Source organism: Cavia porcellus, unplaced genomic scaffold, assembly GCF_034190915.1.
Source record: "Cavia porcellus strain 051 isolate PalLab524CR breed Dunkin Hartley unplaced genomic scaffold, mCavPor4.1 scaffold_12, whole genome shotgun sequence".
Classification (NCBI taxonomy): Eukaryota; Metazoa; Chordata; class Mammalia; order Rodentia; family Caviidae; genus Cavia; species Cavia porcellus.
The window spans coordinates 12,073,016-12,090,369 of record NW_026947495.1 but is presented as its reverse complement, the minus strand read 5'-3'; the positions used below and the strand labels follow the sequence as shown (position 1 = coordinate 12,090,369).

The 17,354-nt window shown below is 40.2% G+C and overlaps 1 protein-coding gene across 3 annotated transcripts in view; it reads left to right on the top strand.

The window, feature by feature from the left end:
- Nucleotides 1–17,354, top strand: part of Cntnap5 (contactin associated protein family member 5) — a 779,115-nt gene that overhangs the window by 512,116 nt on the left and 249,645 nt on the right. For all 3 annotated transcript variants that reach the window (XM_063258867.1, XM_063258866.1, XM_063258868.1), the window contains one exon: nucleotides 4,318–4,518. In XM_063258867.1, the coding sequence (XP_063114937.1) occupies nucleotides 4,318–4,518 (201 nt within the window). The remainder of the gene's footprint in view (nucleotides 1–4,317; nucleotides 4,519–17,354) is intronic.

Genomic DNA, 17,354 nt, shown 5'->3' with positions numbered 1-17,354 from the left:
CTTGTGTGTGTGATCTTATAATTTAAAAGTTACTTTATATTTGGACCATTACATAACACATGCATAGTGCAGATGCTTTGCAAATGCTGGAATTAAGAACCTGGCATATTACAAATGGCTGTGGTGAATTAATCTTTGCATTTGACAGGGATATTCAGGAAGTGCTAAACTGCTGGGTGCAAGCCTGGTTTCTGGTAGCTTGAGGATGAAGGTCACTTCTTGATCAGCCAGCTCTTGAGGAAATACTGCACAGCCTCCATTAATACTGTCCCACTCCCCCCAACCCCATCACCAACACTCCCCTGGCAGGTCTCTGGGGACTCCTGTGAAACTTCCAGGGATTGTAACAGCCTGAGATGCTGTCATTGTATATACCACTGTCTCTGCCAAGCAATGGCAATATTTTGGAAGAATTACTGTGTCTTCCTCTGATGTGTGTACTCTATTGGCTAGCATATCACAAATAGGGCATGCATTTGTGCATGAGAATGAATAAAATTTCATACCCTGGAAGACTGCATAACTATATGAAGACAGATTTGAAAGTTAAAAGTCTTGATGCAATTTGAGCAATACTTTGTTTCTATAACACTACATTGTTATAGCTATTACATGATTCTTTGGAAGTCTAGCACACATGTTATCTGATGGTCCATGGCCTGTAACTCTTTTATATGAAAATGTGGCATGACATTTGATATGCATCTGTCTAATGAGATCATCCACATTCATGTCTGCCCTAAACTAGGCACGGCGGTGCACTCCTATAAATCCTAGCATTTGGGAGGCTGAGACAGGAGGATTGCCATGAATTCAAGGTCATCTTGGAATATTTTGTTTTTAAAAAACCAATAACAGGAGCCAGGAGATTAGCTCAGCGACCTAAGTGCCTGCTTGGCAAATGCAAGGTTGTGAGTTCAATCCCTGGCACAGACACAAAGAAAACAAAACAAAACAAAACAAAACCATAAGAGTAAATATATCAAATAGATAATAACTGTTACTTTAAGGAAAGTAGGATGCTTAGTGAAGCATCCTCAGCCCTAGTCTGTTACTAATAATGAATAGTGGATTACTATCTGTTCAAAATCTCTCATTAAATTTTCTCATAAATAAATGGAAATGATCTTGAATATGTTGGTATACATACACCGGGGGAAATTACAGAAAGGAAGCTGTTTCTAATCATGAGATTGAATGGTGGTAGACAGCAAAAGTTTTGAAAGAGTATAAACTGGGTAACAAGTGGTAGAAGCAGCAATATTATGAAGATTTTTGGGTCTGTGTGTCCCAAAAAACAAATTCTCTTAAAAAAATTTCAAGGAATGCTAAGAATACCAATAGAGGCACACATGAAGCTATTGCACATTGAAATAAGAACTGAACAAGGAGGAAGTAATTTATTACATCAGCAGCAGCTGTGCTGCAAAGAATTGCAATCCATCATTTATGTTAACCTCATTTGAAGAATGAACACTCCACCTCATCCTCTATAGGGAGTGAAATTCAGGTGCTAATTCCGCTCACTGTTGCAGTAAAGTTCAAATATAGAGATAGAAATAAAGATAGCAACATAGATACATACATGTATGTATGTATACACATATATGAATATGTATAGATATGTATATGTACATATACATATATGTATAGATATATCTTTTTAATGCCAAACAAGCTTTTCTACATCCCTATTACAGGGATCAAGTCATTATGATGCTCTTATGGATGAAAAGAATCGTGTTAACTTCATTTCCAGTGGGAAAACTCTAGAGATATATAACTTGTTGTGGTGGTTTGTTTACATGTCCCTCCAAAGTCTCATGCAGTCATGGAGGTGACTGAATTTAGTGCTGGTGTCTGGTTTGTTGTTGAGCGCTGAGATTGGCAGCGTGAGTGCTGCACCCACCAAGGGTCTGTGAGCATCCAGCCTACAATATAGGGAAGGGAAGGAGGCTTGCTTTTCCCTTTTTCCCTTTTCTGTCTTGTTACTTGAGGCTGCCATGAATAGCTGCACCCTGCCTTGGAACCACCTGAGTATGGACGGAAACTTCCTTAATGAGCTAAATAAACCTTTCCTTCCTTCATTTTAGATATTGGGTATTTTGTCCCAGCAATGACCGAAAAATAACCAAAATACCTGTCAAGGTTTCAGTGGTAAAATGGGGCAGAGCACATCGTTTTCTTTTTCTTCCCTCAAGCATCATGGTCATCACAAAGTGCCCATATTTATTCTTCCCACAACAATTCATTATTGAATGATAACTTTGGTTATTTTATTAGTGTTTGTCTATACTGGTATGAATATTGTTAAAGGTTCAAGTTAATTTTTTGTAATGTTATCATGCTTTGTTTTTATTTTAAAAGGCAAAAACCTAGGGATATTCATTTTTTTTTTTTTTTGAGACTTAACACACAACCTTCTCCAGAGAAACACTGAGGATGTAGAATATTGATGGGATGGTTTTTAAGATGTGTGTGTGTGTGTGATGTGTCAGGTTTTTACATACCATCCAATTAGATAATGGAAGGTTTATCTCCATTTTGAGGGTTAGAAAATCCTTTGGAGATACTTAAAATCAAGTGCTTCCTCCTTCTTTCCCTTCCCAATGTGCTGGAATTGAGCTACGGAGAGACGAAGTGACGTGTCGGTCACATGCATAGCATGCCAAGCACCAAAGAAAAGTCACTTTCTCTTTTCTTCTTTTTTGGGCAGGAGGCTAATTCACACCAACAACTCCAACACTCCTTAGCAGTGCTTACTAATAGTGGCTCATTCCAGCATATTTGCTCATCACCGCTGTCTAAGAGCTAGGCCTTAAATTATTTCTTTACCTTATGGACTTTAGCTTCCCATATAAAACTAAAAGGGGGGAAAAGGGAAGAAACCACATGATTTCTATGTTAGGTTTCTTTTCAGCTCTGAGAATCTATGAAGAACAATGAAGCAATTATGTGGGAGAGAGACTCAGATGACAAAAGCTTTTCAAATCTTCCTCTTTCCTCCTTTCTTTATTAGGGAGGAAGCTCAGAATTGCATTGCACGTCCAATTGCACTAAGTGTTTTGGCCCAGGCTATTGTAACAGAGTGTCTGATGCAGGCTACACAGTTCTTACAATTTAATACTTTTGGTTGCTATTTCATATTTTCTGCTTTGTAGCTCACACTACTGGCCTGTTTTTTGTAGTCATTGTTGTGTTGTAGCTGATGACAATATTCAGCTTCAGAAAAGTTAAACCTTATTCAGGTTTATTGTTGTCAGAAATAGGTTCCTAATACAGCTTTCCTAGCCTCAAAAACTTGAATTCCTCTCTCTCTTCTTGCTGTCAATTCTTTTCTGCCTTGTCCTGTTACTCTGATGAAGAGGTCTTTATCTCTGTTTCCTCTTTCACCATAAAACTTTCTGAATGTTTTTGACAAGTATGTGAAATGGAGCATAAATATATAAATATTACAGTCAAGTGGATTGCAGGTATAAGATTGATCCTATAATTTTGACTATGTAGCTGACATTATATTTTACATTAATTGTTATATGGAAGCCTCATTTTCAAAATGACACTTATAGTTCTTTGGAAAACTTATTTAAATTCGTGTCTCTTCTGTGAAGAAGTAGAGATAGTAGATAGCATTGTGAGCTTTGATGTTGGAAGCCCTCAATTGATATCCTTGCTTGTACACTTTCTGTACACTCTTGGGACAGCTACCTATTTCTCATTCACATTTTCCCTGTTTTTGACATGGCACTATTGGTTTTCTTCCAGTTTAGTTACACTTAGTTCTCTGTACCTTTGAGGTCCTTGTCTGAGGTTTCAATCAATCTCAGAACAAATGTATTTGGATCAATTTGTGTCTGTGTTGAGTATGTACAGACATTTTCTATGTTATTATTCTCTAAACTATTTACACAGGGTTTAAGTAATCTGGAGGTGCTTTAAAATATAAAGGGGATATGCATAGGTTATTTGTGAATACTATACCATCTTATATATAAAGAACTTGAACACCTAAAAAATTGGGTCTTCCCCAGGGGTCCTAGAACCAATCCCACACTGATGCAGTGGTAAGACTCTATTGTCAGCTTTAAAGAAGATAGTTAAATAGTTAGCATAAATTCTTTGAAATAAGCACTCCAGCAATACAGCTGCTAACAGAACAGAACTCTATAAGGAACACCCACCCTTGGCATAAGTAGAACAAACACATAGATGGTGACTATCTATGGCACCTAAGTGACACGTAAGTATCACACTGCTGGCCTGCCCTTCTTTTTACTTTCCTTTTAACATGTATTGCTGTTGATGTTTTCTTGGCAGAGGACAAGATCTGGATGTCAGTGCAGCACAACAACACAGAGCTGACACGGGTGCATGACGCAAGCCCCCAGAAGCCCTACACCATGACCTTGGACTATGGCAGCAGCCTGGAGCAGCTGGAGGCCTTGATCGATGACTCAGAGCACTGTGAGCAGGAGGTGGCCTACCACTGCAAGAGGTCGCGCCTGCTCAACACGCCTGGTAAGGCCAAGGGTGGGGACAGTGGGGCACAGGAGCCTCTGACACCTAGAACATCAAGAGGCGGAGCATTTGCCAAGACGGGCTTTGTAGTTGTGGTTGTTCAATGTCCAGTGGCAAAAAATGAGACAAGGAAAGGCCTGGTTATGACTGTCTAAAGCCTTGCCTTTGGTATCCAGAAATGATCTGGATGAATTCCATAGCCTCTCAGGTTTGTCCTTATCTTCCAGAAGCAAATGTTGACAACAGAGTTCTTGCAAGAGTTTTGGAAATGAAGAGTGTATTGAGAGACATGGTGCTCAAAGAGAGTGTGCGAGCTATGCACAGGAAGAGCTGTGGGGGGAGATGGTGGTTCTGGGACGAGAACAGAATGGGAGAGCAAACAAGGACTCAGCGCCTTCATCCGTGATGACTGGGGAAAGGATGCAGAAGGTGAAGTGTGAGGGAAGGCAGGACACCCATAGGTGACTGCTCAAAGTACTCATGATCCCTGAAGAACGGAGAAACGAATGAAAAGGTCTTCTTTTAATAACAAAATGTCATTTCAGAAAACACAAGCAAATACTTTTTATTTCTTTTCCTCTTTGGTGATGTTTTAGAGAAAATGGCTGATTTTAGTGATTACTATTTTAAATTAAGAGAGAGGCAGAGAGAGAGAGACAGAGAGACACAGAGAGGAAGAAAGTAAGGCAGGAAGAAAGAAACCTTCTAGAACTGCTTACCAAATTGCAAAAAAAAAATGGAAAATATCAGAAGGTATGTGGCAGAGGAGTCTGTCATGTTTATGAAAGACAATTCACCATGTGTTTCATGGCAGAGGAAAAGGCCACAGGTATACTGAGCATCCGCAGAAGGGTAGCACAGTCTCCGGTCTCATGAAGCTTGTAGCACAGTGCTTGGAGCTTAGAGATGGTGAAAGGCTGGAGAGGTAAACAAGGAAACGTCAGCACAGGGTGCAGGGAAGAGACCTGACAATGAGCTGCCTCACTGAACAAGATCTTTAGGGAAGATGTTGTTCCACATAAGTGAATTTTCCAGGTAACTGTCACTTAGCCTTTTAAGCTCCAAAAACTTTTCAAAGAAATTTTTTACTATTTGAAATGAAAATCTTTTTCAAATGGATTACATGCTTCCTTGCCTTTCTAAACAGAGAAGAGTAAATGTAAAATGTAACCTTTGCTTGATTACTCAGGATCATCATTGGAAAAATCAGTTATTATCCTCTCCCTAGGCTCTGCCACACTTGAGGGGCCGATTCAGTCAGAGGCCCCCACTGGTGTACCTTTCCTCTACACCCTCAGACACCCTGAGCTGTAAGAGTCAGTTTTCACTCTCCCCAAACTGTGAAGACTGTTCTTGTCACCCTCAGCTATTTTCTGAGGATGGTTTTATCCACCTCAGGGCTCTCTACCAGATTCCAATGGGGTTGCCTACAGTTTTCCGACAATTGAGTTCTGTAGAACTATAGGAAAATGAAAATATGTACATTCTAACTGTGGAACTTCCTTTAGAATGAGTTTTTCTGAACTATAACTTGGCTACACCACTATCTTCATGTACATGCAGTTTTTCCCTTCAACTCCACTATCTTAAAATCTCTGAGTGGGTCTGAATGGGAAATGCATGGACTTTCAAGAGGCTGTCTTGGGAGTAAAGGTTGGACTCTGTGCTTACCACTCAGGTGAACCAGTACATCTGCCCACTTCCAAATTCACTGCCTGAAAAATATGCCTGGGCATCCTAAACACCCAGCCTACATAGGAAAAACAGAGGAACAGTATATCTGTGGTACTTGTACAATGCTTAGTAAGTATTAACTATCTACAAACTCTGGTGTCCTTGTTCACAGCTTCTGCTCCAGCAGAGAAGGTCAGAAATTCTGCCATGATAGAGAATAAAATCAAAGAAGAATTTTATTGTTCTTTAATTCTGTAAATAGAAGATTTGTAATAATTATGTAGGAACAGGATTGAAAAATTTATAAAGGTTGGTAATCTCACCACCCAAAGTTACCAATATAATATTTCATTGCGCAGCCATTTAGATATTTTTTCAAGTATACAGTATATTCACAAAGACACATTGGAACATGCTCTGCATATATTTAAGCTTGAAGATTCTCAAACTCTCCTTTCCCTTTGCATTCTGCATCAGTATAGGAAAATGGAGGAGGACCATGACATGGATACCCATATCGATTTTCTTTTGTGCTCAAATAATATAGTGAAGATGCCTTGTGCTTCATGTTACACCTCCATACTAGTCACTGATTGGGGATGGGTGAGGACAATACTCATCAGATGTTAATGTGGGCCTATCTTTACCCTTACTGAAGCTTGAACACCTACTAGAACCTCCATGGCAGCTTCCAAGGCTCATCAGCTCTCCAGAGGGGACCCTGTATGTCCCTACAAGAGATTCCTCAGAGCCTTCCCTTTCTGGGTTCTAACTTTGGTTTTGGATGCCTTGATCTAGGAGTAGCATAAGAGAAGAGAGAGAATGTCGGAGTAAGGTTGTAGATGGCACGCCAGTGTGTTTCTCATTCAGTGTGTAACTGATCCATGACACTGTCATTTTCTGACAGTTTCCTGTAATATACTTCCCAAGTGACTGATACAGACCAGCAAATGGAATACATCATCTCTTTTTAACTGGTGATTTTATTAGAAACCTTGGAAAAGTATTCCAAGGTATTTGGGTCCATAGGAAAAGTATCTTCCCTATTCCCACACATCTTAGCTGCCTGCCAGCTGCCTGCCAGCTGCCTGCCAGCTTACATGGGACTTAAGGTCCTGTGATACAGAGCAACTTCTGAGAAGGGTCCGAGTATATCACAAGCCTACCAGTGCTCACTAGCTCCTGCCACACAGGAGGAGGTGGCCCCTTGTCCTCAAGCAGAATGGCTGCTCTGGTTCAGCCCATGCCTTCTCTCACTTGTCAGTACCTCTGTGAGATTTTGCCTGAGTCCTGGCTCTTAAACTCCTGGCTCTTGAAGACAGCATGCTATGAGGATGTGAAATATAGCAAGATTCACACAAAGGTATGTTTTCAGGGAGAATAGAAAAATAAATCCTGAGATCTCAGTCTGAATGATTCTTTAATTACATAGTCAATTAGCTCCATTACCCACAGCTTTCCTCTGGAAGGAACACAAAATTGAAAGGAGCACAGGAAACCTAGTGCTGATATTCTGAAGAAAACCACCAATGAACATCCCTCCTATCCTCAATTTCTCTTCCATTAGTTCATGTGGTGCTGAGAATGCTTCCACTGGATTTATAGGCTGAGACTTAAGTATCTGGTATATGTGTCCTTTCGTATTTCAAGTCTGTGGGGAAAGTTTGTGAAAGCTGTGAAACACTTGTGTTATGGTTTCTGTTGTAGTCAGAAGTTGTGAAGAGAACAACTAGAACCAGGACACATAATTTATAATATTATTTTATAACGGTCACCCAGAGTTAAAGATAAGAAAGTACAGGAAATCTGTCCACAATACTGAAGACACAGAATATTCATCAAGAGTCTGGATCCCACAACAGTGTCCTGTATGAGTGCAGATGAAGACCTAGAGCCTATTACAATGCCTCCCATGAGTCCAACTGGTAGCCTAGAGTCCACGACACCTGTCTGTTTTATGGATCATCTGAGATGACCCAAAGGCCAGTGGTGGAAGCCAGAAGTCTGTGCCAGTGGATGAAGGAGCTGTGCCAGTAGGTTGAGAGTTCTATGCTGGAGCAGAGAAGTCACACTCAAAATAAGCACCGGGGCTGCCCTTAACAGTACCACTGCCATCCTCAGCCACAAGGAGGTCCCTAGTTCCTCCAAAGATGAGAACAGTGAGTACATGCCAAAAAGTCAGAATGACAAGCTTCTCCTGGAGATTAAGCAGCACACATCTTCACCTCTAGAGCCAGGAGCCAATACTGAAAGTAAGGATCAGAGCTCCTCCAAAGTGAACCACAGCCACTCTCAGTGACAAGGTCCCAACCTCCTCTGATGATAATGGCAGAGTTCCTATCAGAGAAGCCAGCATGACAAGCTCCTCCAGAAGAACCAATGGCTTGAAACAACAACACTTAGGAGAACCCACAAATGCCAAGCACTTCTTCTCCTCAGGTGGGCCATCTACACCCAGTACCATACTGATTTAATTCAGCTGGTGTTAAATTGACCACCAGTTTTTAATCCATAACAGTTTCAATCTTGGATGGCACATTGCGAAGCCCATGAGTTAAATGCTTAGTCCTGAGCTTTAGGGATCTTGAAATGTCTTGCAAGCTGTAAAAGATGGAGTCTAGTAGAAGGTCTTCCAGTCTCTGGAGCATGTCCTTGAAGGGGACAGTAGGTCCTTCATTTCTCATTGTACTGTTTCACTTCCTGGACGTAATGTTGAGCAGTTTTTCTCTTCTCACTCTCATCTCAGGTCTAACTCCATAGGGCCAAATGATCAAAACTGTGAGCCAAAGTAAACCTTCTGTCTTTTTAAGTCAGTTGTCTCAGGTATTTATTACGGGGGAGGAAACCTAACACAATATGAATCCACTGAACATTCAGACTCTATCACTTTGAAATCTAATAGCCCTTAAAATGACCTAAGCTTGAGTTGGCTTTGTTTTTCCTGAACAGAAGACATTTACAGAGGAAATCAGTCATGCAACTGAGGACTCTTTAAATTTTTTAGGAGAACTAAGGATGCAGAGCCTTCTACCACTTTGGAACCTGTGTTTACCCCAACCTCTCATCCATGCAGGCACACAAGTGGTTTCTACCTGAAGTCAACTTAGCTTTTTGTGTTCCACAGTGATTTAAAGGTATAAAATCCTATTTCTTTGAAGATTTCTAACATTTTCAACTTTCCTTTTATTTTCTAAATACTGATACTCGAGCAAACATGGAGGCAACTAGTTATGTAATAGATAGATCAGAATATGTGGCTATAAACTATGTTCAATTACAAAAATATTTATAATATATTCAGTATTATAATCCTATTTGTAGGTTCTATATCCTCAGATTCAATCAACTGTAGGCTGATTTTTTAATTTATAGAAATATGTCAACATCTTCCTTTTCATTATTTCTTAACACCATATAACAGCTATTTACATAATAATTTTATTGTTTCATGTATTATAAGTAATCAAGCAGTGATTAAGTTATGTGGAAGTATGCATATGGGCTACATATTTTTCCTACATGTACATAGAAGTCACTGAAACATGTTAAGCAGGGAGTATGTATATATATATATATATATATATATATATATAGATAGATAGATAGATATAGATATATGATGTCAACTATATGTATATAGTTGAGAGATGAGACCATGACACATGACACCATATGCTAAGTATACAGACATAGTCACAGAAGCAACATAGTCAAAAGCACAAATCTATGCCATAACAACTAGAAAAAAAATACCATAAAAATAGTCAATTTTTAGTTCAATTTTATTTTTGCTAAAAGGTTATTGCTACTTTGCATAAGACAAAAATCTATGTAAAAGTCCATGCTTCCTATCCTGTGTGCTCTTAAATGATACCAGGACCAAAGAGGACACTGCACTCAATAGTGGAAGGCCTCCTCCCTACCTGGAATCTCAGACACATCACTCCATTTAACACCTAAGTGGTCCATGAAATTATGAAATTTATGTCATCATTCTCCTCTTACTAATAGAAAAGAGGCCCTGAGGAGTAGGTGGTTGTTCCAAGATATTACAGCCATCAAGTGCTAGTTACTGGTTTCATACAAACACCTTTTTGCCTTTAATCTGCATTCTAAGGTAATAAGCTGGAAAGGAAGAACAGTGCTAGAGGAAATGAAAATAATATAAGAAAGGTTCAATGCCCAAAGGAGAGGTTTCTTTTCCATTTTTGCTACAATTTTTATTTTATTTTTCTGAGACAGTCTCACTATATAGCCCAGGCAGGCCTGAAATCCATGGGAATCTTTCTGCCTAAGCATCTGCCCACACCCTCGAAAATGCTGTTATCAGTTGTTGCATAAACAGTACTGCTAAGTTCCTTAATTTAAAACAGTAAGGAAACCACTTTTGCTCAGAAATGTGTAACCTGAGCCCTTGGGCAACTCAACTGCACCCTGGGGAGGCTTGGAATGTGTGTTGCCATCATCAGGAGTTCCCTAGATTGGATCTGTTCTTTGCTGCAGCTGTTAGCTAGGGGCCACCTTTGGGTAGATGTTCAGGGCCTGTGTTGTTCTCATGGACTGCCCATGTGACTGTGTGACTCTCAAGGGCAAGTACGTAAAGGAGAGAATGAGCCAGATAGAATGCTGTCATAGAGTATCACCAAGCTCTGGCCGTAACATAGAAGTTCTCTGCTGCTTTGTAGCTACTAGAAGCTAGTCCCTTGGGCTGGTCTCCTGCCTAGAGAAGGAAAATCCCATCCTACCTTCTAATGGGACAAATGCACAGTCAGGTTGTAACATGACTATATATCAACCTTAAAAATCTGCATTCAGAATTAACTAGCTTATGAAAATACAATGAACACAGGGAAGGATCAGAATTCAAACTCAAGTTTTTCCAGTGCCAAATCTAGACCCTTGGAAATTGTGACTCAGCTTAGAAAGTGTCTTTCCTATCCAGAGTTGTCTGTTTCTCTTCATGTAATATGGCTAGAATTGGTTGGTAAGAATTTGCCACAAGTCTTTAAAAAATGAAAAAGACACACACACAAAAAAAAAAAATAGACACAACTAAAAAGTCAAGTCAGTGCATTTTCTGGGCATGAATGACACTTCTCCTGATGTCCTAATCATTAACTTGTGGTGTTAAACTGGGGACATAAATTCAAAACTACACACAACTAAATTTTACAAGGAAATCAACTACCCAGCTGAAGTCTCAGTTGCAGATGCACTTCTGAGGAAAAATATAAACTACCCCACATAAACTGAAGAGGTGATATGGGCCAGGACACAAATAAATTGCTGTTCAGATCATTAATTATCCAGGTAATCAAAATGGATTGCTTAATCAATACACAGACACTGCACAGATAAAATGTTCACATTTTCTTTATTACTTATACTACACCATGTTCACCTACTTTATTTAAAATGTGTCTACCAGAATAATATTATAATTCTAAGCTACAACACAGCAGTAGCAACAGGGAAAGGGCATGAATATAGAAATTATAAACTGATCCTCACACTTTGTGTTTCCCACTTATTAGCTGTGAGATCACAATTTAGCTGCACTTTGTTTCTAAGTGTTGGTCTCATTGTCTGTGATATTTCATGAGGCATGATGTGTTTTGGAAAATGTAGACAAGCAAGATACCAGCCAGTATTTTTTCAAATTTTATTTCACTTATTTGTAAATGTGTTTCACAATCTATGTTTCTCTTCCCATGCTTATTTCTCTCTTCTCTTTTAACTTTTAATTTAATTTCATATGCCATTGAAGTATCAATGGCACTTGTCTGTAACACTTAAAAATATTTTCACATGCTATCTAGAGATAATTACTATATGGCACCTTTTTCCTGCTTGTTTGTTTGTGTGCAATCTCTCTGACCAGTGGAATATAAGTTCCATGGACAAGGAACCTCTTTGGTCCCATTCTTTATACCAAAAATATCTAGAAAGTAACCAAGAAGTATCAAACATTTAATAAATACTTGTTCAATGAAGAAAATTCTTTCCAAATGAATAACAAGGATCACTTACTATGCATTTATATTATGACATAAAAACCATGGTAACACAACTGCATCTGGCTGAGCCTGCTGCCCAGCAGGTTTCCCAGAGTGGGACCTGCTGGCCCAGAGGGCAGAGCTACAGCCTCCCTCCTAGCCATGTCATTGACTCTCCAAAGCCTTGAGCAAGTTACTTACATTTTATGGGCCTCCAGGTCCTCCTTCTTAGCACTGGAGGTTATATGTTTACTACCGGAGGTTATTATAGCATTCTCTAGCCCAGGCACTGCCTGTCTCTATACTAACCAAGCAAAGTGATTGAAAATACGTGTCAGAGTTTATTACTTTCTTGTAACAGTAAGCTACCAGAAGGGCTGGCAAAAGAAAAAAAAAAAAAAAAAGGTCTTTCGTGAGACTAATACATGTGGTAATGCATCTATATAGTAGGTGATGTTTTTTACACCCTTTAATTCTTTTCTCCTCTGGACATACTTTCCCTATGGTGATTCTGATCAGAAAAGTGTGACACTTTCTCAAGTCCATATATCAAGAATAGACAGGAAAACAGGTAGAGAAGAGCAGCTGCCTAAGAAGCACAAGACCTGGGTTTGACCTTTGTAACACACACACACACATCAATAGGAAGAAAAAAAATTTGTTTAAAATGTAGAAATGTTTATTGTAATGCTTACATTATAAATATATCTGGTGTACCATGGCATTCCTATGGGAATGAAATTATACCACTTACCCAGATGTGGTTTATCAGTCTACTGAGATTTTAAGCACGTTTGGCATTTCAGAACTTAACCAGTGGTAGAACCACACTGGATGTCTTACTTATTTTTCTCCTTGCTGAGACAAAATACCCAACAGCAAAAGTTAAAGAAGGAAGGTTTATTTAGCTCACAGTGTGTTTATTTAGCACACAGTTTCTCCTAGCTACTACTAGGCAGAGTGGCACATGACAGAAGGGCTATGAAGTTCATGGTGGTAGAAGACGCAAAGGTAACGAGAGAGTGAGAATGTTGCAGAACAGGTGCTGAATGGAAAAGAAGATCTCCGCATGACGGAGTAGGAAGGCACGCATTTATTACACCAGTGGGCTGACAGGGATCACTCCCGAAGCATCAGCCCTGAACTGCCTTCAGGCTCTGGTTCACACAGTTTGTAAGCAGGAAGCACAGAGGCAGGGAGTATGGAAGTTTTGGACTAAAGCTTTAGTTATCAGTTACTAAGCAGGCAACTCTTGGAACAGGTTGGAGGGAACAGGATGTGCTTTTAAGCCTGGAAAGTATGGACAGTGCAGCTGGGCATGGCCAACCTTATCATTCATATTTTTTGTACAGAAAGAAAATATTTTGTGGCCTTGCTGCATTAGGCAGGGGGAGCATAACATTTTAAATTTCCATTATATTCCCCAGTATTTTAGGGGATGATTCCCCTTCCTCATTGTTGAGAAGCTGGTAGAAGAGGGTAGTCCTCAAGAGGAGTTGGCAGTGTACAGCTTCAGAGTGTTCAGTGTGAAATTGGGATGTGGATCACACAGGGGCCCAGAAGGAGGCCCATCAGGAGAGCAGTTAGACAGCCCCATTAGAAAGTTTTATAGTCCTTAATTTTTATTGTCTTTGGTCTTGATGTTTGTAATAGTCAGGGTTTACTAGAAAACAGACATAACACAAGAGATACAAATGTCTAAGAAATTGCAAGATTGGCTTACAATGGTCAGCCACAAAGTCAGAGGAGGGAGGGTGCAGAGGGTGTCTGCACACTGGAGGTGGAAGAGTCCAGTCCAAGGGCTAGAGGTCACTGCAGTGTCCCATGCAAGTCAGTGTCAGAAGTCTGATGGGTCTGCAATGGAACACTGGAGAATTTATGATGGAAGGCTGCCGAATCTACGATGAAGGTAGAAGAGTCCCAGGCAGAAGCTGACCAGTGTGTGCCAGAAGTCAGGAGACAATGGCCAACCAGAAGGCAAAGACTAGAGCAGCTCTGAAGAAGCATCAATACGTCCCTCCTCATCTGCCTTTTACTGTAGGCAGTCTGCTCCCCTGGGGTGGGTGTAGCACTCACACCATCTGCCTGCCCTCCTCTTGCACAGGCTGAGGATGTTACCACTAGAGACCCTGGCCCCTGCTGAATCACTCAATTAAAGTTCCAGCCTTCTCACATTGACACAGTGAACAATGTCCTAGAATTGCAATGGTTTGTGCTCTACACTCCAGGATGTAGAGCTGCTGTTAAGCTTCTAGACTTCTCAAGTCGGCACAATGTATACATCATAACAATGTTTATTTATGGCCTTAAGTTAATTTCCATTTTTTCCCCAAAAAGGAATGGGGGAAAGAACCAAAATTCAAATTTGATGATGAACACAGTGATTTCTGAAATACATTCATTCAGAGAATGAAACCAACAGGCTGTCTTCCCAGTGTCATTGGATGCGGGTCAGCTTCTGAGTAAAGGAATGGAGGCTGACAGGGGAACTTTTGGGTGCAGATAAATATCAGATAGCACTTTTTTCCCCTCACATTCTGAGGGCTGAAAGTGGAGTGAGTGAGGCTGTCTTGTTTGGGGTATAGAAGATGGTGGTCCCCACCTTCAAGATAAGATCTTGAGTCAGTAAGGGAATGGGCCATTCAGTCATGTATGGAAATTTTTTGTTTTATGAAGTATCCTGTGACTTCACAGGATCTACTCTGGTAGAATCTCTTTTTTGGTGGGGTATCAGTAGCCCCCATCACTTGAATTTGTTGAGAAAATGGAACAACAGGTTGAATGACAATGGAATGCACAGCTCCATTATCCAGCACATGAGTCACTGGTTTTTCTTCAATTTTGGCAATGACTATCAGCTCCCTGGGGCCCAGACTTACAGAGAAGAGTCTGTCCTATTTATTGTCCTCAAAGAGTGAGAGCAGGAATTCAGGATGTGGGATTTAGTTCTCTAGAAACTTCTTGGTCTGTGGGCAGAGGAGGCATTTGTTCTTCTGGTGTCCAGTTGTTTACATCAAACACATTGGTTCAGAGCCAGTGCATATAGTTGAGCGCCAGTTTTGAACTGTGGTCCCTGCCAGGTCTTATTGTTTTGGTCCAGGTAAATTGCTTATCCTTACTGGGGTCTTTCAGAGAGTGGTTCTTAATGATGCAACCAAGGGGGCAGCCTGGTGTTGGCGTTGTGACCTTGAGTCAGCTCCATGTTTGCATGTTTTTTGTTTTGTTTTGTTTTTCTTTGTCTTAGATTACAAAAACATTTTGGGCTACCTGGAGTAACTGGGTGGTAACCATACCAGCAAACCCATTAATGCTTTGATTTGTTTCAATTGTCAGAGGCACATTTGTGTTACAAAATCCAAATTTATCATTTATTGATTTTCTTGGGCATGAAGATGAAATAAGACTAAGTTTGACAGGTTCTATACAATCTCTTCTAGAATTTTGCAGGGCTTTCATTAGGCTCTTGCTTAACTTCAATAATCTTGGCCATGTTAACTACTTTTATAAGTTTTGCTTGACAAAAGTAAGGTTTTTAGTCTTGGCATTATCTCTCTTTCCATGTTTTTAGCAAGACAAGACTTTCATCACACAGAATCCTCTCGTATCAAAAGTATATCTCATATTTATAATCTTCTTATTTTTTCCTATTTACTATAACCTTTTATAATAAGCTTGACTACAGCCATTTGAATTTAAAGTGTCCCTTTTTTCCTCAGACAGTAAACTTCACCAACATTCAATAGACCTCTGAGTAACCTTGAATCAGTGTTTTTATTTTAAAACAACAGAGTAAAGAGCAACTTAACCCTGCAAATTCAAAACTTTATAATGTACAGGAAATGTTTTATGTAACCCAAATTTAAAACCAAAAGTATATTTACCAATTAGTTAAAATTTGTAATTTGATTTCCTCTTAAGCTTGACAGGGCCTGGATCATTCACCTCAGGCTGGGGCTGCTCCAGCTGTCAGATGCCTGCAGGCAACAGCAGGATGGTGACTTCAAGCAAGAGCTGGCTTTGGGGTTCCCAATGCCTGAGGAGAACTTGGGCTCTGTCTTCTTCCTTTGCTAACTTGGGAATGAAGAGACAACCCCTGTTGTGTCCTCCAATCTTGGCATGCACAGTGGGCCTAACGCTCTTGACCTGTTATCTCTTTGTAACCTAGTCAGTGGGCCAGCTGTCTTTTTTTTTTTTTTTTAAATAAAAGTGATCTTTCTTTTCTTTCTTTTTTTTTTTTTTTTTTTTGTCTTTTTTTGAGACGGGGTCTCGCTAGATAGTTCAGGCTGGCCTTGAGCTCACTTTGTAGCCCAGGCTGGCAAGGATCCTCCCATCTCATCCTCCAGAGTACTGCAATTACAGGAGTGAGCCACCATGCCTGGCTATTCCTGGTGTTTATTCCTTTGTCTTTTTTTTTTTTTTTTTTAATACAAGTTTGCTCGTATCACCCTACCTGTATGTCCTAGTGCACTAAAGCTAAGCAGCATTTTTATGTCTTTGCCTGTTACACGCAAATCATTTTTTCAATTACTTTTGTTTCCAGACTTAGGCTGTTTTCCTCCCCCAGTTCCCAGTTGAGTCCAAGGGATCTCAGATTCACATATTTTATTTTGTGCACATGCACACATACACACTCATGTATACTCATATATTTTCCCTTTCTCAGTTTCCATCCTGGCATGGGATTTTTGAGCCCCTCCCATTGTGAATCATTCCTGCAATTCTGAGAGCATGAGTATGGAAGTTTTTCTCGTAAATGTGGGTTATTCCCACATTCCTGGCCCAATCCCAGGGGTGCGGTCTAACTGAAACTGAAATTCTCTATTCTTATTAATGCAGGCAAGGGGTGATTAGCTCCTCTTTCATCCCTGCATGGACAGAAACTAACAGACTAAAATCTGAAGGCCTGGGTTGTGTTTCATCTCTTTTTATTGATCCAGGGAGATCTCCTTTGCCATGCAGGAGCTTTTGATTTCAGACTGCTGAGGTGACTCGAAAATAGAGAGTGGGCATGTCTTCTTATCCGTAGGTCAGAGGGCAAGCCCTTGGGGTAGTCTGCAGGCCTCCACTGATGCAAATGGTCAGCATCATGTCTTCCTCATGAGGGAACCAAGAATGTTGCAGAACTGATACTGAGCTGAAAGGAACACACTCCACACCATGAGAAGG